General features: G+C 49.3%; 1 protein-coding gene across 5 annotated transcripts in view; it reads right to left on the reverse strand.

The window, feature by feature from the left end:
- EPB41L4B (erythrocyte membrane protein band 4.1 like 4B) overlaps positions 1-22,330 on the reverse strand; it is a 161,531-nt gene extending 139,201 nt beyond the window's left edge. For 3 of the 5 annotated variants that reach the window (XM_032240304.1, XM_032240302.1, XM_032240305.1), the window contains exon 1: positions 21,473-21,772. In XM_032240304.1, coding sequence (XP_032096195.1) covers positions 21,473-21,772 — 300 coding nt within the window. Of the gene's footprint in view, positions 1-21,472 lie in introns of all 5 variants that reach the window. The other 2 variants (XM_032240303.1, XM_032240306.1) reach the window with 2 other exon arrangements.
- Between the last annotated feature and the right edge of the window lie 806 nt (positions 22,331-23,136).

Consider the following 23,136-nt stretch of genomic DNA (forward strand, 5'->3'; position numbering starts at 1 on the left):
TACTACTCAGCCCCTTCTCATCTCCCCAGACCCCTTCCCTGTCAATCCCTAAGTTCCCCTATCCCCCAAGGCAACCGTTATTCTCATTTGTTTTCTCCACAGACAAGTTCAGAGGCTACTCTTTTGCATAAGGTTAACTTCACTCAGTATAATGCACATGAATAAAAAAAAAAGAACCTTCCATATTTAGTGTTGGTTAATCTCATGTAGACACATCTACATACTTCCTGTGCCATCTTATGTGGATAAGCTACACTGCGTTGAGATAAATATTTCTGATAAAAATAACCCCAACTGATACTCAGGTGGCTGAGGCAGGAGGATTTTCTTGAGCACTGGAGTTTCAGGCTATAGTGAGCCATGATCGTGCCACTGTACTCCAGCCCGGGAGACTGAGCAAGACCCTATCTCAAAAATAAATAAATAAACAACAACTGGATTCAGAACCATTATTGTCAATAAATTATTCAAGTCCTGCTTCTTCTCTTGGTCCCATGTTACAGATGCCAGTTCCTGTACCTAAAGTGCAGGAAAACAGCTATGCTAGAGCTCTGGCCACCCAGGGTCAACTTTCAACATCCCCAGAGAAGCAAGGTAGACCACCTTCCTTTCTTTTTTTTTTTGGTTTCCTATCTCTGCTCTTCCCCTTGAGCAAGCAAACTGGGTAAAAGCACGTAAAAACCATAGAGTTCTCTGCAGATGCAAAAGACACATATTCTCACCCAAGTGGCCGTTACTTGGAGAAACAGTGGCATCTCTGACTTAGTCTTTATCTACCCGGAGCCCGGCTTGGTTCTGTGTACACAGCATGTCTTCAATAAATGCCTGTCTCTTTGCTGCTCTCTGTCCCTTGAAAATGTCAACTCCTCACAGGTTTGGGGCACCAGGGCAGAGAGGCCCGGAGTAGCAGTGGCCTTCTTTATCTCACCTGTACGACCAGGTGGCAGCAACACTAGCACCTCTGCTCAGGGTCTCTGTGAACTGAGAGTCCATGAAAAGCAGCTAGCCCAGAGCCTGGTGGACAGCAAACATTCTACAGGCACCAGCTACTGCTCCTCTCCACTTCCGTCCCCTATGCTGGACTGCCAGTTATGAGTTCCATTCAGACACTTACCAAACCCCCTCCAGGTGTCTGACCCACTGGCCTCATCTAAAATACAACCAGAAATGAATCCTAGTTTTGTGGCTCCTTAAAGCTTATGCTATTGAGGGGTCTTTTCTTTTTTTGAGACAGCGTCTCGCTCTGTTGCCCAGACTGGAGGGCAGCGGCATGACATCAGCTCACTGCAACCTCCACCTCCCGGGTTCAAGCGATCCTCCTGCCTCAACCTCCTGAGTAGCTGGGACTATAGGCATGTGCCACCACACCCAGCTTATTTTTTGGTCCTTTTAAAGAAAAAAAAATACAAAAAGAGCATACACTTGCAAACTGTACAAAAACAAGGATCTAGAACACAGTGCCAGGACCCTTCCCTATGGCTGCTCCACATCCTGGTCTCTCAACCTCACTAACCTGCCATGCACAGAACATGGGGGCCGCATCTCAGCACTCCAGCAATTCCCTACAGTGGATCCAACCAGCAAATCCATTGGGTTCCAAGCACACAAACTCCACTGTATCTGCCCTTCCAGTCCCCACTCTAAATCTGCAATACGGCCACCACCTCTTCACATGACTGTCCACCTTCAAGTGCCCTGCAGAGCCAACATTCCAAGCACAACACTTCTCTGCTCAAAACCATTCAGTGGTGTTGGCCTTCTTTCCATCTCTTCTGCTTCGGCGTCCCCATGCTGTTTCCAAACACGTCCTCCACATGCATGTCCATTACACATCCTCTACCAGGACCATAATCCTCCACCACTTAGGGTAAAAATGAGTCTAGCACCACCTCCCCCAAAGCCATCCTCAATCAAAATCCACCTCTACTTCCAATGAACCCCCAACATGGCTTTATCTGCCTGGCTAGATGACACCCAAGTCATTCCGCCTGGTAATGTGGTTATGTCAGACGCATGATGAGGTGGCCATGGGCTAGAAAGACTCAGAAGGACAAATATCACTTCCAGGGTCTTAGCTACCATAACGGGTTACCACCACCATCTAGGGTTGCTGTAACAAAGTACCCCAGACTGGGTGCCTTAAAAAACAGAAATTTGGCCAGGTGCAGTGGCTCACGCCCATAATCCTAGCACTTTGAGAGGCTGAGGTTGGTGGATCAACTGAGGTCAGGAATTCAAGACTAGCCTGGCTAACATGGCGAAACCCCGTCTCTACTAAAAATACAAAAATTAGCCGGGCATGACAGCGGGCACCTATAATCCCAGCTACTTGGGAGGCTAAGTGAGCAGAAGAATCACTTGAACCCTGAGGCGGAGGTTGCAGTGAGCCGAGATCTCATCACTGCACTCTCTAGCCTGGGCAAAAGAGCAAAACTCTGCTAAAAAAAAAAAAAAAAAAAGCCCAGGTGCAATGGCTCACACCTGCAATTCCAGCACTTTGGGAAGCCAAGGCAGGTGGATCACGCGGTCAGGAGTTTAAGACCAGCCTGGCCAACATGGTGAAAACCCTCTCTCTACTAAAAATACAAAAATTAGCCAGGCGTGGTGGCAGGCATCTGTAATCCCAGCTACTCTGGAGGCTGAGGCAGGAGAATCACTTGAACCCAGGAGGCAAAGGTTGCAGTGAGCCAAGACCTCGACACTGCATTCCAGCCTCAGTGACAGAGTGAGACTCCGTCTCAAAAAAAAAAAAAAAAATTTACTTTCTCACAGCTCTGGAAGCTGGAAGTCCAAGACCAAGGTATGGACAGGGCTGGTTCCTTCTGAGGCCTCTCCTTGGCTGGCAGATGCCCGTCTTCTCCGGTGTCTTCACATGCCCGCCCTCTGTACGGGTCTGTGTCCAAATTTCTTGTTTTTAGGGGACACCAGTCATACCGGATTAGGGCCTGCCCTAAAACTTCCTCTTAATTTAAATACCTCTTTAAAGACCTTATCCCCAAATATAGTCACATTCTGAGGTCCTAGGGGTTATGACTTCAACAGATGAATCTGGGGAAGATGGAGAGGGCCACAATTCAGCCCCAAAGAGCTAGCTCCTTAGCCAAATGGGAACAGCAGAACCTGGTCTGCCATGACTGACAGGGATGTGAGGATCCTGAGGTATCCTGACCTCAGGGGATTATCATGAGCACTGGGAACACACACGAAGCTCCAGCGTTCTCCACGGGACCTCAGAGCTTGTTGGCCAGCCTCGGTCCTATCATGAGCCATAAACTTATGCCCAGTAATGTGCCTTCCTGCAGCACAGCCAGTCTGGATCCTTCTGTACCAGGATGCAGCTGCCTCCCTGGCTGCAAAGATAAGATTTCTCCTTCCCATGATGAGAACCAGATGTCCCCAAGCTTTCCTTCAAACATGAGAGGCAGTATAGTATACACATTAAGCTTACATTTTCTTACAATTTTAAAAAAAGAAGCTGGGCACAGTAGCACGGGCCTGCAGTCCCAGCTACTCGGGAGGCTGAGGCAGGAGGATCGCTCAAGCCCAAGAGTTCCGGGCTGCAGTCAGCCATACCATGCCAATGTACTCTAGCCTGGGTGACAAACTGAGACCCCAACTCGAAGAAAAGAAAAGAAGAGAAAAGAGAGGAGAGGGGAGGGGAGGGAGGAAAGAGGAGGGAGGAGAGAGGAGAGGAAAGAGTATACATAGTATGATCCCATTTTTGTTGAAAAAAACTTTTTCTCCATACTTAGAAAAAAAGAGGCAAGAATATACACCAAAATGTTAATGAAGTGGTGATCACTTGGTGAAAGTTGTAAAAACCATTTTTATTTTAAACTTTCTTCAATCAATAATTCTTAAACATTATCATATATATATGTATTACTTTTATTTTTTTTTAAAGTTGTGGGTTTCTTTTTGGGGGGGTGGGTTTTGAGACACAGTCTTACTCTGTTGCCCAGGCTGGGGTTCAGTGGTGTGATGTTGGTTCACTTCAGCCTTTACCTCCCAGGCTCAAGCAATCCTCCAACCTCAGCCTCAGCGCCTGTAGCTGGGATTACAGGCGCACACCATCACACCCAGCTAATTTTTTTTTTTTTTTGGTAGAGATAAGGTTTCACCATGTTTCCCAGGCTGATCTCAAACTTTGGGTATAAGCAATCCACCTACCTCAGCCTTCCAAAGTACTGGGATCACAGGAGTGAGCAACCAAGCCTGGCTGGTTTTTTTTTTTTTTTTTTCTTTTCTTTTTGTGGAGAAAGGGTCTCTTGCAATGTTGCTCAGGCTGGTGTGGACTTCCTGGGCTCGAGCACTCCTCTAGCCTCAGTATCCCTAAGTGCTGGGATTACATCTGTGAGCCACCACCCCTAGCCTTTTATTTTTATTAAATGCACAGAACTGATATGACAGGATAACTTTTATAAAAAATAAAATCAAATCAGTACTTTTCCCATTATGTTTTTTCCCTTTTTCTTGTCCTGTTCAAGCAACCAGGCTGCTCTGTTCTCACTGTCTTGGGAAAGGTATGTTATAACCAAAAAAAGAAAATTAAAAAATTTTAAAAGGAAAATGAAGCAGATGGATGCCGGAACCAGACTTCCTGAGTACCCCACATTCTAGTGGCAAGACCTTGATGAGATAATTTAGCTGTTCTGCATTTCTGCTTCCTTATCCATAAAACAGGGCAGTGGCTACCTTGTAAAGGTTTTATGAGAATTAGCGAAGTAAAGATACATAAAGTCTCAGAGCTGTGTCTGGCACATAGTAAGCACCACTTTGAAGCGAAACCTTTACTTGGCGTACCTCTGTCTTTCTGAGTCCATAAGACCCATCATTCCTCAACATTTCAGAGGTCTTAAAACATCAGCTGGCTTCCAATACTAGATACACAATCCTATACTTGACCCCTAACATTTGTGGGAAATTCACAGCATACTGACTCACTCCAATTAAGCCAAGAGCTGTAAGCGCACAATCTACCCCAGTAATTCTGTTCTGCAGACCTGAGGGGAACCTCTAATGGTTTCTGCTTCTGGAGCTGAATCATATGTTGTTCTTATACCATAGATGAATTCTTTCCTGGTGTTTCATTGTTGCCCTTCTAAAGGTCAAAGTCAACGGCAGAGACCAGCAGGACAGCGCAGAGGCCAAGAGCACTTAGGCACTGTGTGTTCTCTGGTAGTTGCCTGACCCCTCTCTTCCTCAATCTCCTGTGTAACGAGGATACCAATAGGAACTGCCTACTCCATGGTGGGGATGAAGGGTCAGAGTTAAGCCATGGAAAGGGCTTGGAACAATGTAAATGGTCAATACACTTTGAAAACATAATACTGAGTGAAAGAAGCCAGACATAAAATGCCATGTGTTATGTGATTCTATTTATATGAAACACCCAGTGACAACAAATCCAGAGAGACAGAAGAGAGATGAGCGGCTGTCAGGGGTTAGGAACAGGGGCGGAATGACTGCTCAACAGGTAGAAGGTTCCTTTTGGGGTGATGACAATATTCTGAGCCAGACAGTACTGATGGTTTCTCAACACTGTCGATGTACTAAATGTCACTAATGGTCGACTTTGTGTCATGTATATTTTACCACAATTTTAAAAATCACTTGCAAAAAATAAAAGGTCAATAATGTTATCTATTGCTTGAATGACTACAAACAGAATTACTATAACATGAAATGTGCTAGGTCTCATCCAAAGCAAAAAAAGTGCCCTGCAAGCTCCTAGGAGGAGAGGGAATGCTATATGGGAGAAATGGGAGAAGCGAGGGAAGGTGGGGTGGTGGGGTGGGAGGATGCGGGAAATGGTGGGATAAGCTTCATAAATGTGGCATCATCTGAGACAGGCCCTGAAAGATGGCTAGGCTCTTCAGGGATAAGAATTAGCCAATAAGAAAGCAGCACGGGCCGGGTGCAGGGGCCCAGGCCTGTAATCCCACCACTTTGGGAGGCCAAAGCAGGTGGATCACTTGAGCTCAGGAGTTCAAAACCAGCCTGGCTCACATGGTGAAACCCCATCTCTACAAAAAATACAAAATTAGCTGGGTGCAGTGGCGGGCGCCTGTAATCCCAGTTACTAGGGAGGCTGAGGCAGGAGAATCACTTGAACCTGGGGGGCAGAGGTGTACTCCAGCCTGGGCAACAGAGCAAGACTGTTTCAAAAATTCAAAATAAAAATAAAAGGCCAAACAGTGGCTCATACCTGTAATCTCAGCACTTTGGGAGGCGGAGGTGGGCGCATCGCCTGAGGTCAGGAGTTCCCTATCACCTTGGTCAATGTGGTGAAACACGGTCTCTACTAAAAATACAAAAATTAGCCAGGTGGTGGCCCAATGCCTGTAATCCAGCTACTCGGGAGGCTGAGGCAAGAGAATCTCTTGAAAGTGGGAGGTGGAGGTTGCAGTGAGCTGAGATCGCACCACTGCAGTCCAGCCTGGGCGGTAGAGCAATACTCTGTCTCAAAAACAAGAATAAAATACAAATAAAAAAGAAGGCAGCACAAGTACAGGTACACAGGTGAGAAGTAAAGGGGGCAGTGGGGTGCTGCCAGAGAGCCACCAGGGCAACAGCCACGAAGAAAACCTGGAGAAGTGGACTTGGCCTGGAAATGACTTTAAGTTTATTTTAGTCATTTACTAGCAGTGGGATACGGGGCCAAAATCTTACTGGTGAGCTTTCTATAAAATAAGAATGCCCAAAATTCTCTCAAGGAAGTGCTGTAAGGATTAAACGAAACAATGAAAGGTGAAAGTCTGATCTAAATCTACAACACTACACAAAAGTAAGGGAAGGAGGCCTGTAAACATTGTTTCTCAAACCTGACTGCACCTCAGAATCACCTGAAGAGTTTAAAAAGATTCTGGGCCGGCGTGGCGGCTCATGCCTGCAATTCTAGCTCTTTGGGAGGCCAAGGTAGGTGGATTACCTAAGGTCAGGAGTTCGAGACCAGCCTGGCCAACATGGTGAAACCCCGTCTCTACTAAAAATACAAAAATTAGCCGGGCATGGTGGCACATTCCTGTAATTCCAGCTAATGGGGGGCTGAGGGAGAAGGATCATTTGAACCTAGGAGGCGGAGGTTGCAATGAGCCAAGATCGTGCCACTGCACTCCAGCCTAAGCAACAGAGCTAGACTGTCTCAAAACAAACAAACAAAAAAACATTCTGGTGAAGGGGTTCCACCTCCCAAACCCAGCAATCTTGGTGGTAGTAGTCAGGAGAATGTCTTAGAAGCTGGAGTTTGAAAAACTCCTCAGAAGATTCTAAGCATGCAGTAAATGTTGAAAATCACTGTTGTATTAATAACTGATCAGGCAGCCAGCCCTCAAAACGGCAGAAAGTAAAGCAATGCTTTGAAGGCTAGAAGACTATACAGAGCTGACCCAAGAATCCAGGGGATGCAGAAGCCTGGAACTGCTGGGGAGAGGGGATGGAGGGACTTGAACCTTCGTGTCCTCTGGGGAAGCAAGCACTGGAGTCCTGCAGACCAGGAGAGTACTGCACAGCACGCTGACTGGGGGCCACTAAGGCCAAGTCAAGGCAATGCAATGAACAATTCCATACCCCACCCTAAATGAGCTCCTTTAGAGGGGATATGTTTGACCATTTTGTATTCCTTGCACAGGGCCTTACCTACACTAGACGCTCTGTTGTTTGTTTTTCTTCGAGAAATAAATGAAATAGCTGAAATAAAACAGTTGTCAGTAAATGGAAACAACTGTAACTCGCTGGAAAACTTACCTATGTGGAAGAGCTCCTTCCCTGAAGTGAGTTAATAAACGACATTTACAGTAATTCTATTATACTACACACAATCCTTTTCCTTTTAAAAGACAGCATGTAATTTTTCCTTTATTTTTCAGGAGCCTCTTGAAATAAGAGGAACTTCACCACATTTAGAATAAAGCTAAATACTTCTGGACTTCAAAGCAAAATAAATTCCACAGCCCTAGAATACTGAGGTATCCTAAACAAATACCTCTGACCTTAAATTTCCTGCTCTCCCATTACAATATCCCATATCCCAGACCTTCTTTCTCAGGTTTCACCCTCAAGTGTCCCGATGGATCTGTCACTGCCAGCTGCGTGCATGACCTGGGCCAGTTCCAAGCTAGCTTGGGCCCCTTCCTGGACTTTGACCAGCCACTCTTGCTATCATCAAAGCGGCGCTGACGCCACCCAATACAGATTGCCACCGACTGAGCAGGAGGTAATGTGGGCCTTCTGCAGGCCCCAGCAGGCAAGAGCAATAAAAGGACTCCAGTCAGTCGGTGAAATGCCATGGAATGGGCTGTTGAGAGTGCGCTGCAGGTTAATAACTAACCTCTGTAGGTTTTTACAGTCTACTAGCCTTCCCTGGATGAAGCCCACGTCCATCACATAGGCTGGGGAGCTGGAGAAACCCCCATCCCCCATGTGCTGGGGTCGAGAACCCTGGTTGCTTTCAGAAGAGGTGACAGAGCCTCAGAGAGGCAAAGAGGCTGCTGGATGTCACTGGTAAGAGCTGGGGAGCTGTGTGCAGGAAGCTGTACTTGTTACACACTCATTACTGTTCATTTGCCACAGGTGAGCAGCAGCAGGCTGGAGTGAGCAGCCAGGGGTCTTCCAAGACAGACAGGAAAGGCCTTTCCCCATCCCAAGAATGAGAATTTGGACCAGGTGTTCTCTAAAGGCCCCCTCAGCGGCAGACCCCACTGGTTCAAGCTGTCCCACACTCGGCACAATTCCCTTCACATTGATTCTGCATTCCCTAAAATGTCTGCTGGCATCTCCAGCCAGGAGAGATAGAAAGGGCTCAGGAAGGGCCTGGCGAGTGTATGAAGGGGACCCAAACAGGAGTGAGCTAGAGGGAGGAAGGACCCATGCTCAAGGAAGACATTCAACAGCAGGGTTGGGGAGCTGATGAAGAAACAGAAGGCAGACATGGGGGAAAAAGGCGCTTTCATGACATCTACTGAAAACTTTCCAAAGACAAGGAATTTGGACCTCTTCAAAGAAGGAACATCCAGTGGAAAAGAGGAAGATGGCTGGGCTCTCTGACACACTGAGCAGAGGGCAGGACTCCTGACCGTGTCATTGTCCTCCGCCTTGTCCTCAGAGCCCAAAGTTTCCTCTCTGGTACTTTCCTGGTTGCTCACTCTCCTAGGGTGAACTCACCCCTGCCACTCACCACCTTTACCTCTGAGATGGTTTAAAGTGCTCTGGGGCATTTGCCACAACAGGTGCAGTCACTGATCTCCACTCAGCCTTCCTGAGGACAAGGATCTTACTGGTCTCTGTGTGTCCTGATCAGATGCTTGAAATAAGGCCATCTCTTGTACTAACTGCCTCAGGGGTGACCAATGTTGAGGATGCAATCAACAAAACCAAGAGAGTAGCAAACTGTAATAGGACAAATGGCCTTACTTCTTCAGCAGATAAATAGCTCAGAAAGGTGAGGGGGGAGGTACTCAGGTTAAGAGCCTTAGATGGAATATCTATCAAATGCAATGAAAGAACCTTGCTCAAAACCAAAGAAAATTTGAATATTGACTGAATATCCGACACTAAAAAGTAATTGTTCCTTATTTTTGGAAGTTTTAATAGTATTAAGGAGGGGTGTGTGTGTGTGTGTGTGTATACATATATATATATACATATTTGACATGAGGTCTTGTTATGTTGCTCAGGCGGGCCTCGAATTCCTGGACTTAAGTGATTCTTCCCTCTCAGCCTCCCAAGTAGCTGAGACAACAGGTGTGTGCTAGCACAACCAATTCTGCTTTTTTTTTTTTTTTTTTTGAGACGGAGTTTCACTCATGTTACCCAGGTTGGAGTGCAATGGCGCGATCTCGACTCACCACAACCTCCGCCTCCTGGGTTCAGGCAATTCTCCTGCCTCAGCCTCCTGAGTAGCTGGGATTACAGGCACGCACCACCATGCCCAGCTAATTTTTTGTATTTTTAGTAGAGACGGGGTTTCACCATGTTGACCAGGATGGTCTCGATCTCTTGACCTCGTGATCCACCCGCCTCGGCCTCCCATAGTGCTGGGATTACAGGCTTGAGCCACCGCGCCCGGCCCCAATTCTGTTTTTTAAAAACTGGTCCTTATCCTTTAGAGATACATACTGAAATAAATGTTTGAAATTACATGTTTAGGCCAGGCACGGTGGCTCACATCTGTAATCCCAGCACTTTGGGAGGCTGAAGCAGGCAGATCGCTTGAAGTCAGGATTTCAAGACCAGCCTGGCCAACATTGTGAAGCCTTGTCTCTACTAGAAATACAAAAAATTAGCCGTGCGTGGTAGCATGTGCCTGTAATCCCAGCTATTTGGGGAGCTGAGGCAGGAGAATCGCTTGAATCCTGGAGCCAGAGGTTGTGGTGAGCCGAGATCGCACTGCACTCTAGTCCCCAGGGCGAGACTCTGTCTTAAAAAAAAAAAAGAAAAGAAAAGAAAAAAGAAATTCCATGTTTATAATTTGTTTAAAATAATCAGGAAAGGGCAGTAGGGAGGGGTATAAAAAAGAGGAGCGTGGCCATAAACTGATAAGTACAGAAATAAAGGCAGAAAGTACTTAGGGTCCATATATAGTTCTCACTACTTTGGAATATGCTTAGAAATTTCCATAATAAAAACTTCAAAAAGAGTGGGCAGAACTGATGTGAATACTATAGATCCCGCAGTTGCTCTCACAAAAAGCCACCAGCAGCACTGACTTCAGCTCATTCACAGTGAAAGTGAAGTCAAAACATTAATTCCTACTTAGGAAAGGGCGGCCAAGGAAGCTTGACAGTTTGGGGGCTCAGAGTGTTCGCTCCCTTGTTCCACTGAGATGACCTCAGAAGAAGAAGGGGATATAGGAGACAGTCTCATGGAGTCCAGGGCCAGTAAGAAAAATACAACTCCAAATCCACCTAAAAACACAGGTGAAAATCATAAAGCATTCTGGGAGGAACTACAGATGGCTAACAACATATGAAAGACACTCAACCCTGGCCAGGTGCAGTGGCCCCCCTGTGCCAGCACTTTGGGAGGCTGAGGTGGGAAGACTGCTGGAGGCCAGGAGTTTGAGAACAGCCTGGGCAACATAACCAGATCCCATCTCTATTATTAAAGTATGTATACACACACACACACACACACACACAACACACACACACACACAAACACACACACGCAGAGAGAGAGAGAGATGGATAGATGAAAGGTACTCAACCCATCAACAACTGGGGGAAAGTAAAGACCACAAAGGTTCCACTAACTCCCACTACCCTGGTTAAAATCAAACAAAGCAGCTGACAATGCCAAGTACTGGAGAAGAATGGATCAGGGAGGCTTTTATACGCTGTGGGGATTCTGGAAAACAATTTTGTGTCATTATAAAGGGCCCCGCCCACTCTTCCTCCCAGGTACACACCCAGGAGAGATGCTTCCTGGCACATACACACCAAAGACCAATTCCAGAAAGTTCAAAGCAGTATTTTTTGTTCCCAATAGCTCCAAAGTGAAAACATCCCAATGTCCACAAAGGATAAATCCTGGTATATGCATGCAATGGAATAATAGAGAGAAGTATGAACTCTAGTCAGCCCATTGACACAGATTCTCACTGACACAATATTGAAGGAAAAATTCATGTCTATATAGTTCACAGACCTGCAGAACTAACATGATATTGTTTAGGAAAAGGTACATAGGCAGAAAACCTGTAAAGAAAAGGGATGAAAGACACACTTGAGGATGGAGGGAGGGGAATGTGACTGAGGAGGAGCATTCGGGGACTTCCACAGCATTGGTGACAGTCTTTGTTCCTAAGTTGGGTGGTGGGCACAAGGATGTGCATTGTGTTGTTTTTCTCAAACTATACATGTTATAGAGAGTCTTTTGTATTTATATTTCATCATTTAAAAATCTAAAGAATGTGCTGGACAGAGGGCTTGCCAACACTGAGCAACTCAGACAAAAATGTAAGGGGGAGAACAACTTGTCTGCCACACACCCCCAAACGAAGCCCAGACAGCCTTGGAAGATGATCAGCACGACGCAGAAGAGTCCCAGGGAAGAGGTGTCAGAATCCAAGAATAAAACTACGAGGTGAGGCCTGGGGACATCCAAGTCTCCGGTGGCAGTGCCACAAGTAAATGGGTAGGACTGAGTTAAGAAGGTCCAGACCTGCATAAACATCCACACTCAGATAAACGGATAAACCATACGTGGTGTACGCTTACAAGAGAACATCACTCAGCGTTAACACGGACAGAAGTTCTCACACCTGCTACCTACATGGATGAACCTTGAGAATATTATGCTAAGTGAAATATGCCAGACACGAACGGACAAATACTGTAGGATTCTACTTATATGAAGTACCTAGAGTAGCTAAATTCATAGACACCAAAAAGTAGAATGGTGGTTGCTAGGGTTTGGGGAGAGTGAAAATGGGGAGTTAATGTTTAATGGGGACTGAGTTTCAGTTTGGGAAGATGAAAAATGTCTGGAGACCGATAGTGGTGATGGTGGCAAAACAGTGAGAATGTACTTCATGCCACTTTACTGCGTACACTTAAACACAGTTAAAATAGTAAATCTTATGTTATGTATATTAATACCATGAATTTTAAAACAATTCTTAATTCAGGGTAGGTGCAGCTGAGCAAGTGGGCAGGCAGAGCAAAGGAGATGCATGTCGGGCTGACTTCAACCCACCTGATCAAATGCCATGCGGCAGACAATGGCATTCAGCTCATGAGAAAGGCACGGAAAAGCCACCACAGGGCTGAGGGATGCCAGCTCTGCAGGCACCCGCTGAACCAGGCAGTTGGCAACCTTGCAGCTGCAGGGCAGACCATTCCACCCGAGGGGAATGAGCTGGGTAACAAGGAGCACTGGATGATCCCACGGGTGGGACAGGACCCTTGGGATATCATCTTCCAGTTCTTAGCTTCAAGAAGAAAATGCTGGGCACTCAGCCAGCTATGACTTTGGGGAAAAGAACCTAAAAAAAAATGCTGAGAAATGGTAGACAGAATCCAAATGCCAGAGATGCTGAAAGGCAAAGTGGTTCAGAAGAGACGGGATTTTACTGCATGAAATTCTGACCTTCCCTGGGAGTTCGAAGAGAACGCATATTTAACACAGGAAGGCTGGGTGTGCACAGCATGAGCTGAGGGGAAGAGCACTGGAAAATGAGTCAGGAAACCTAAATTCAATCTGGCTCTCCCATACTTACTAGCAGAGTGGCCCGAGGCCATCTGCTCTCAGAGACCATCTGCAAAGGGGATGATAACGTGCACCTTCCCAGGCGGCAGTGATTAAGGGAAGCAACACAGATTCTGCACGCCTTGGAGATGGGGCTGCCTGACGCGTAAGTGATCAGGTGCTTTGCATATCAATCTCCAAGCCCCCAGAGACAGGTATTACTCACTCAAACTACATCACACACGGCAGAGAATAAGGGTTGAATTTAAGTACTCTAGAATACGCACAAAAGAGGGCACCAAACTGGTGAGAAGCCTGTCAAGAAACGTGGATGGGGAGGAGAAAAGAAAAAACATTTTTTAAAGGATATACACCACGCTTATAAACACATATACCAAAGCACAAAGATGGAAAGGAACAAAGTGAAACCAACCAGTTGCTATGCAGCAGGACAGGAATATGAAAATGTTTTTCTTTGAGATAATTTTAATGTTGTTCTATTAAGCACTTTTTAAAAACATCACCTACTTCTGAGTGTTGAATTATGGCCATCAAACCATTATGCACTCGAGTGAAATGACATTAAATGAGTCTAACTAAAGAAGTAAATCTGATCTCTGGAAATCCCAAGTGGCCTGCAAAGGAGAAAATCCTTTGGGGGCTTAGGGGTCTCCATCCAGCTTGGAACCTCCGGGGCAAGCTCAGAGCCTTCCCACCTCCCTCACCCAGCTGTACTGTCAGAGACCTTCTCAGACCACAAACCAAGCTGGAGTCTGCCTTCACTAGCTATGTGACCTTGGACAAGTTTCTTAACCCATCTGCTAAGCCCTGATTTTCTCCTCTACAAATCAGGAATAACAACAGTAACCATCAACACAGTTTTTATGAGGATTCAACAAGAAGGGCACCTAAATTGGTCTTTCCGATGGGCTCCTGACATCGTCTGCATTTCAAAGGGTACTCCCTCCCTCACTCACTCCTTTAAGATCCGGGGACATAGCCAGAACTCATCTGGCTCCCCTACCCCAAGGAGACCAGAGCCCAGGGATCAGGCTTTTCTGACCCCCATAGTCCATGCGCTTGCACCTGCTGTTTCCTCTGCCCAGATAAAGCTGAACCCCTACACATCCTTTGGGACAATTCCATTGTCACTCTGGGGATCAAACCCTCTCCAACTGCCCAGGTGGGGTGATTCACACCTGTAATCCCAGAGCTTTGGGAGGTGGGAGGATCTCCTGAAGCCAGGAGTTCCAGACCAGCCTGGGCAATATAGCGAGATCCCAACATTACCAAAAAAAGGAAAAAAAAGCCTTTCCAACTCCAGAACACAGTTCAGTTGCTCACCCCCGGCACCACCATATTGGTTCGTGTGTATCTATTTACACTGTCTGCCCCTCTAGACTGGGTGCTGAAGAAACACTCTTCTCTCTCCGATACCCCTCCCCCATGCTTAATGCAGTGTAAGGGCTCAGTAAGCCTCTGCTGACTGAAGAAAACATACTGTGAGCAAACAAAAACATTTTGGAAAACAATTAAAAAAAACCAGAAATTAAATCAAGTGGGACTAGTAAAAGTAATCCATCTCTAGAGAGGGGCCATGGAGGCTGCAGAAGGAGTGGGATTAGAGGGATTAGGGCGGGGGCACAACAGGGATGCTGCCAGGCTCCAGCCCCACTCTGCCAGATCAGCTCTGGCTGGTAGCAGAGTCATGGGCATCCTGGGCTGGATAGAGAGAGACCACCCCATAGCAAGTGCTCCCAGATGCAAGGGGACTCTGAGGACACCTCAACAAGACCTTTAACCTGCCAGCAAGAGAAGGTAATTGTGGTGAAGAGGGTCAGAGTTCCAGGCAGCTTGCTTCTTACGAAGGCAGACGCAGCAGACAGCAGACAGTGCAGATGGCTAACCAGCACTGGGGGGCTCCCCACTGCAGCTAAGAGTCCCAGGAAATGTAGAGAAGAGGGCCAAGGGCCTCACCCTAAGGAGACACAAGCTCCAGGTCTACCGTCCTTATTCAATTGTGCTGAGCTGGTGGGAGAGAGAATTCCATCAACCCATATAAGTTCATCATTTTAAATACATGTTTATATCTAAATATGAATGAAAAAAGCACAGATGAATGTGCACCCGAATTTTAACAGTGCTTATCTAACAAAACTGTAGATGTTGTCCCAACCTCTCTGTATTTTGGAATGGATCTGTGAGGAACGCATTCTAAACATGAAATAGAAGTGGGGAGGGGAGCACACACCCGAACCTGGCACACACCCAGATGAATCAGCAGACGACCCTGCCCACAGGCCGCAGCCACCGGCTAGAGGTGGAGACTGGAGTGCAGCTCCCACTGGAGGAGAAGGCCCCAGGCAGGGCAGAGAGAAGCCCAGGGAGGAGTCCACCCCCAGTCGGCCAAAGGGAGTCAAGAAGTGGGCAAGGATGGAACACGTGTTTTGAGGACAAATGGTAGGCGGAGGATTTCTGTGGTTGCCAGGCTGGATTTCTTCTTAGTCCCCACGCAAGAATTTAAGGGAAGGCCCCACCCCCATCGACCTTCTGCTATTTCAAAATGAAACAGACCTGTGCCTTCATCCACTGCAGTGTACTAGGAACAGAATTCAATGAGATTATGCACGTGAAAGTGCTTAGCAAGTTAATATTTGTTCAGAGCCCTGTACCAGTGTGGGGTCATGTTACTGGCACGGGAGAGGCTGGGCTGTGGTCCCTTCCCCCTGCAGGCCAGCCCCCACCCCTTATTAACACTGCCAAATCCAGTAAGCATAGAAGGGGAGTTGGTGCTCTTGCTCGTATCATGGACAAGCAAGGGCTTTGAGAAGGGTGTTCATTACCCCTCTCTTGCCCCCCACCTCCGTCTTCCTTTTAAAACAAACAAAGCATTTCCAAAAATAACACAAACTCATGACCCACTAGATACCCAAGGCCTCATTCCAGGTCTGAGAGGGGGTGTGGGTGGGATAAACACTGGAAGGCCACCTGTAGCCAATACCTTCCCCGCAGGGACAGAAAAAGCAAGTCACCCAGACAGAGGTCTGGGATAAGGCAGGGTGCCCATGGCAGCAGAGCCTTGGGAAAGACTGCAAATGAGAAGCTGTCTTCTCCGACCTCCTGCAGGTCCCCTGTTTCTTCCCAACCAAGAGTGAAGACAGTGCTACCTCAAGCCTTCACCCTCCCCAGCATACTCACCTGACTCTACCTGTGAGCTGCTCTACCATCACCCGCTTCTCCTAGCCAGGTTCTCATCACCCCTTTCCTGACAAATGCAATGGCACAACTGATCTCCAGTCCCTTCTCTAGCCCTCCACTCCACTGTGACAAAAATAGGCTCCCTAAAGTACAGGCCAAGCCCCAGCTCAAAGACTGCCAACCCCACTGCCACCCCCACCCCATTGCTACAGCAGTTTTGAACGCAGGGTGCAGCTGCCTCTGTTCTCACAGTTCTCAAGCCAGGGTTTTTCACTGGCTGTGAAGGGACCACCTTCCTCAGAATCACCTGCAGTACTTGTTAAAAGTTGAGCTTCCTAAATCTACTGAATCACAATTTCTGGGGGTGTGCTCTGGGAATTTTAATTGAAAGAAAAAAAATCCCAGATGAACTTTGTGTACACTGAAGTTGGGGTCATTTTGCTCGAGTTTCTCCACTGTTTGGAAAAATCTGTACCATTTTCAACTGCCAGGAACGTACCCCATCCCCTTCCATGATCCTGTGTTAGGAGGTGGGGTTAGTCTTCCCTTCCACTGCTGACCATACGCTTGACACCTACAGACGCAGACAATCACGGTTCCCAAAGGAGCCTGTTCCAACTCTTTCACTGACTGACTAAAGGGAAATCACTTTATAGCCACAGACCACAGTTTCCCAGTTTCTCCAAGGGGTTGGGGAGGTGCTGTCCAGGGTCCCTTTCAATTCCTAAATAAGCCATATGACCTTTACGTCGTATTATGTATGTTATGTCAGATCAGAGGTTTCAGTCCTAAAATTTGAAAAACCTGCATTTTTCTGTTTTTGCTGAAAAAAACACCACTTTTCAAATACAAAGTGAAACTTTTAAAAAAGCATTTCTCATACTACATCCAACTTCCAATTTCCACTAAAGAAGAGCCAAGCAATGGTTAGCCTGCCTGGCACAGATTTTTTTTTTTAATGTCTATTACTAGAAACTTATTCAAACCTTTCCAGAGTCCAAAGTAGAGGAAGGAGAGGTTTCTAAGATTACAACCTACCAGCAACCTTTTAGCACTCTGTGGCACATTGAGGCCTTCCCGTCACTGAATCCTCCCATCATCCCCATTGGGAAGACCAGGAAGTGAATGCTTGGAGGGCTGAAATTGCCCAAAGCTGCAGAGCCAGGGTGTAATACGCAAAGGTAGATCTTTGAATTCTGAAGTCCTCCATGTTTGCACTAGACCACAACGAGTCAATATTGAGTTCCAGATGCAGGGAAGGCAACTGCACCAAATGCAACAAATCTCATGGGCTGTTCCCTCCAAAGCATGGCGGGACTGCTAACTGGCTGGACACATGTCCTCACAGCTTTCCACACCGAGCACACAGGGCAACGGGAGGCGGGGCTGAGCAACAGCCATACGAGCAAAAGCGATGCCAGGGATTTAGTCAACAGAGAGCTAATATGAGTCAACAGTGGGTGCCGCTGCCAAGCACACTAATGGGATCTTCAGCTGCATTAATAGAAGGAAAGCGTCTAGGGCAGGCCGAGGGAGGGAGTCCTGCCCTGCTCCGAACATACCACACCTAGAGGGTTGGGCGAGGCTGGGCTGGGTTAAGGAGAGGGAGGTGCTGTCCAAGGCAGGGCCAGAGTTTCTGAAGAGGACTGGCTCAGGCTGGCACTCTGGTTGGCAGGGCGAGCAAGGGCTCATCTGGAAGCTGGGTTTTCACAGCAAGTCCACTTCAGACTGCATGTTATAGATAAAGTTCTTTTAAAACATCTTGTTACTCACATTTTGTTTTATCAAAGATTGAAAAGCCACCGCTGACTCTCCATAGCAAAGGTTAAGAACACCCAGGGACCAAGCACAGTGGCTCATGGCTATAATCCCAACACCGTTGGGGACAGAGGCAGGAGGATCGTTTGAGTCTACAAGTTTGAGACCAGTCTGGGCAATATAGGGAGACCCCATGTCTATAAAAACAATTTTTTTTTTAATTAACCAGGTGTAGTGATGCACACCTGTAGTCTCAGCTACTAGAGATGCTGAGGTGGGAGGATCGCTTGAGGCCAGGAGATCAAGACTGCAGTGAGCTGTGGTCTTACCACTGCACTCCAGCCTGGGTGACAGACGAGACCCCATATCCCAAAAAAAAAAAAAAAAAAAAAAACCCGGGGAGGTAAAAGAACCAACCACCCCCCAAGAGGGGGGCGAGCCCTGTCAGAAGAAACAATTGCTGCTTTTCTCTTTATTATGTGTAATAATTGGCCCACGGCTTTGCCGAGGGACACTGGACCTGAGATCCTACAATCTCAAGTATCAAAGTCTCCAGGAAGTCCTTCCACTTCCCCCATCCCATCCGGCCCCAGCACCCTGTCTGGGTGTGCCGGAACACAAGTAAACGTGTTTTCACCTGTGTTTCCCAAGAGCCTCCAGGCCACATCTCATTCACCTTTGTGTCTGCAGCACAGAGCTTGGCACACTGGTGATGCCCAACAAATGTGGTCTGGACTGGACTGAGGTCCACAGCACGGTCACACACTGAGGGTGTTATTGTGTTCCAGGCAATTTCAGAACACAAGTGTCCTGACTAGGGCTAATAAAAAGGTTTATAACAGCACATAGCCAACTTTTAGGAGGTTGAGCAAAGGAATTCTCGAGGCTAACGCCGCCCGAGGGTTTTCATTACAAAGGAGCCACAGTTAGCCTGGCAACGTCCCTGGGCGCCTGAGAAGCCAGCTTGGGGTATCGCGGTCAAAGGTAAATCCTATCTTGGGACAAGCAGCAAGGCAACACCAGGGCCCAGGAAGTGGTAAAAATCCAGTAACACAAAAGAGAATAATGACAAGTGGGGCCAAATGCCAAAAGGACAGCATAAAGAGTGAGCCCAGTGAAGTGAGTCTGAGGAGCAGCAAATGCTCCAAATGTATCAGGGAGCTGCTGGCCGCCTGGCGTTAACCTCGTAACTCAGAATTAATTACAGGAACACACACTCAGATCTGGGAAGATTAGGAGACTGTGATGCAGACCTAATATCCAATAAATCTTTAAATCGATGAGCTGTGCCCACTGGCGATTTTTCTTCATCTTTCTTCCCTGAGAGCTCACATGACACAAGCCAGCATTTGCTTTTTATCTGCCTGTGGACAGGGGCATATACGTGTGTGTACGCGCATAAAAGAAATGTGGGCTTCACTAAGTCACATCATAAAGGAATCAAGAAATCTGCCATTCTAGGAATACCTGGGATAGGGGAATTCTTTTGTCAAGCAGCCTTTTATAAACTGAAGAAACCTTTTAGGATGCAAATGTCCCCTTCCCCCACGCTCCCGTGAGGGCTCCACTGGCTGTAATCAGTCAGCCTTCCTGTCCCAACCTGTTCATTTGTGTACCTGTTTGGGTCTATTCACCATGCACACCATTTAAGCCTTTCTCTCGGAGCTAACAAGCAACACATTTTATAAACGAATCATCCCCAGGGAACAGATGAGAAAACCACCAGCAAGGAGCACTGTCAAACTTCCCAAGGATAGCATTCCTCTCCCAGATCCGAGATGCAAACTACGCCACATCCTCTCCTAACACAAGCTGCCCACTCCAGAGGCAGCCTGCTCCTCTATCCTCCTCCCCTGCTCTTCAGGCCTCCCTCTCCCAGCTGAATAAAAGCTGGAGAGCCCCATTCTTGGGGAGCAGTAACATTTTAATGCTATTTTAAAGTCAACGCCCGAATGTTGGCTCCTTTTCCATCAATAAAAAGGCCCCCAAAGGGTATTTTCATGTTCATAGCAAAATGATATCTTATGGAGAGCACAAAGAACCACAAAAATAAAATTGCCATAAATTGAAACTGTCTCGAAATTCAACCTACATCGGGAAGCGTTAAACTCCAGGCCAGGCAGAATATGATTTTCCCATCTGAGACCCTTTTCACATGTGCCTAGTTCTCACACGAAGTCCAAACATTTCTTCCACCCGGGAAGGCCTATATGCTTCCTTGGAAGTCCGGGTTATGTTATTTCTTCCCTTGACAGCCTCAAGATGATCTGCAACAATCATCTAAAGCTCAATTACTGCTGTGTCCTCAGTCACACCCAGAGATTCCCGAAGGCACCGTCTGCCGCAGCGCCGGGTGCACAGTGGGCGCCCAGTTAATGTGTGGTTTGATTTGATCTGATCTGGCCCCTTCAGCCAGAAAGACTCACTGGTAACTGGACGCCCTGCAGGGAACGGCAGCGCCGGCCTAGCTCTCAGCTGGCACGGGGCGGGGGTGCAACCACCTGTGGGCGGGTGCCCGGGACGCAGGCCCAGGCGTCGTTGCCCTGGGGTGCCCCGTCGACCCCACGCAAGGTGCCCGAAGGGGAAAGTCCGGCGCGCCTCGTTCCGCGGGCACCCCGGGATAGACTCCCAGCGCCCCAGCAAGGGCTCTGCCGGTGCAAAGCGGGCAGGTCGGAGAGAGCCAATTCTAGAGTTAGCTCCCAAGTAGCCATACACCTGCGAGGCTGCGGGGCATGTGGGGCTCTGAGAATGGGAGTGGGGTGTATCCAGAAGGGATCAGCAGAGAGCAGAAATGGTCTCCTAACCCCCCTCCTAAACTTGGGGCGCCTGCAGGCGAGAGGCTCTCCTCTCTGCTGTCTCACCAAGGCCTGATGGCGAGTTTGCGGGGGACAAGCTGGACACCCCGGGACGGCCTTGTATTGATTTGAAATTTTTCTATCCAATAACCCAACATCAGGAAGACCCCGCGGGAAGCTAGGGACGGAAGGGGACACCGGCCACCCGCGCCAGGGGGGCGGGGTCTTGGGACTTGGGGACTGTGTGTACTGGGGAGGGGGCGATGCCCCAAGGACTAGGTGGGCACCAAAGAAAGCGCAATCCCGCGGCGCAATGTGCCAAGGAGGGGACGCAGGCCAAAGCGGGGGCTCGGAAGAGACCGGGACGGGGTGGATCAAGAAGAAACAGGGTTAAGGAGTGGTCGGAGAAGGGAATGGGGGAGGGGATCCACAGAGAAGGGCCAGGGGAGCGCCCCCGAGGCAAGCACCGGAGGAGGGGGAGCTGCCCCAAGGGGCACGGGGTGCCAGTGCCCCAGATCGGCCCTGTCACTCACCGGCAGGTCCACGCTCACTTCGGTCCCGTCGAGCAGGAAGACGCGGCAGTAGAGGGTGGCCTTGGCGGCGCCGGCGGCGGAGATGTGCACGGCCGCGCCACCCGTGAGCAGGGGCCCGCCGCCCGCGGGGAACACGCTGCCCCCGGGAGCGGCGGGCAGCGCCGAGGAGGCGGCGGCCGGGCCCCCCCGCGGCCCCCCGTCGCGCTCGTCCCCCAGCCCGGCGGCCCCACGCCCCGCCGCGCCCCGCGCGTAGCGCTGCATGGAGCGGCGGCCAAAGGTCCGGCGCAGGAACCGCAGCATCCTGGCTGGGGGCGCCCCCTGCCTCCGCCCCCTGCGCCGCCGCTGCCGCTGCGCCGCCGCCCGGGAGCGCCCCGCGACGCCGTCAGTGCCCTCGGCCGCCCGCGCCGCGTCTCGCGGGCTGTGGCCCGGGGCTAGCTCGCGCCGAGGCCGAGGCCGAGGCCGCGCTCCGGCCGCCTGCGGGGCGCGCCAGCCGGGCCAGCGCCGGCTGCAAGTGGCCGCGGGCGGGAGGGCGCGCTCCGGGCCGTCCCGCCGCCACCGCCGCCGCTACCGCCGCCGCTGCCGCGCGCTCTCCCGGGCCGGCGGCCTGCGCGGGCTGCCGAGGGGCTGCTCCTGACGGGCGGCCGGGGGGCGCAGGGGGCGCGGGGGCCGGGCTGCGGGCTGCGGGCTGCTCCCGCGCCGCGCGCCAGCCGAGGGCCAGCAGGAGCAGGGCGCCTGCGTGCTCCTGGCGCGCTCGCTCCCACTCGCCGCGCCGCGCCCGGGGCCCGAGGAGGCCCCGCCGAGCGCCCTCTCCCAAGGCGCCTTTTCCTGAGCCCGCAGCCCCCGCCTCCCACCTGGGAGGCTGCACCTCCAGCCGCCGCCGCCGCCGCCGCCGGGACTGCAGCACGCCCTCCTCCCTCGGGGCTGCGCCGGGTAATTGCAAGCCGGGTCTGTGCTGCCCCCTGCCGGCCTGAGCGCCCCCTGCTGCTGTAGGTGTGCTCACGTGTGTACACGTAGGTGAGCACACACGTGTTTCCGGCGCCCAGAGCCCTGGAGGCGCCAAGTGCCCCCTCGCACCGTTAGGAAAACAGGGCTGCGTGACCCTCTGGGAAGCTTTGTCCAGGAGACCAGACAGAGAGAATAGCACTAAGTTTCTCCTCTTGGAAAAATAGCACTGTTTCCTCTTCCGGAAAAGGAAAAGGAGAGGGGTGGACTAGGTAATCAACAAGGTAATCTACAAGGTCCTTGCTACTTAAGTTCTGTCCATTTAAGATCTCAGAGCTGGCAGGGCTCTTTCAGTCATTCCAATCCAGTGGACTCCTTCCACATAAGGAAGTTGAGGCCCGGCGAGGAGAGGAAGTATTTTTCCAATATACTACGAAAGAAAACACCTTTCCTCAAGATCTCAGGTCCAGTATTGAGATAAAGGCCTACATAAATATCAGGAAAGGTTAGTGAAGTTGAAAATTACTAAGAAGCAGAGTAGATCTGAGGACCCGAGAATGAATAGTGTAGGACCCACTGAGAATGTCAGAGACAGACGAAATTGCTTCTAAGCAGTGCCTGTCCGGTATACAAGTTCAAGGTCTGCTTCAGAGTGAAGAGGGTTGACCAGTGCTGCTAAATGAGGAATGTGGAAGAAGATGAAGCTGAAAGGAGGTCAGGCC

This window comes from Sapajus apella, unplaced genomic scaffold, assembly GCF_009761245.1.
Source record: "Sapajus apella isolate SASKATOON/1434 unplaced genomic scaffold, GSC_monkey_1.0 scaffold46, whole genome shotgun sequence".
Classification (NCBI taxonomy): Eukaryota; Metazoa; Chordata; class Mammalia; order Primates; family Cebidae; genus Sapajus; species Sapajus apella.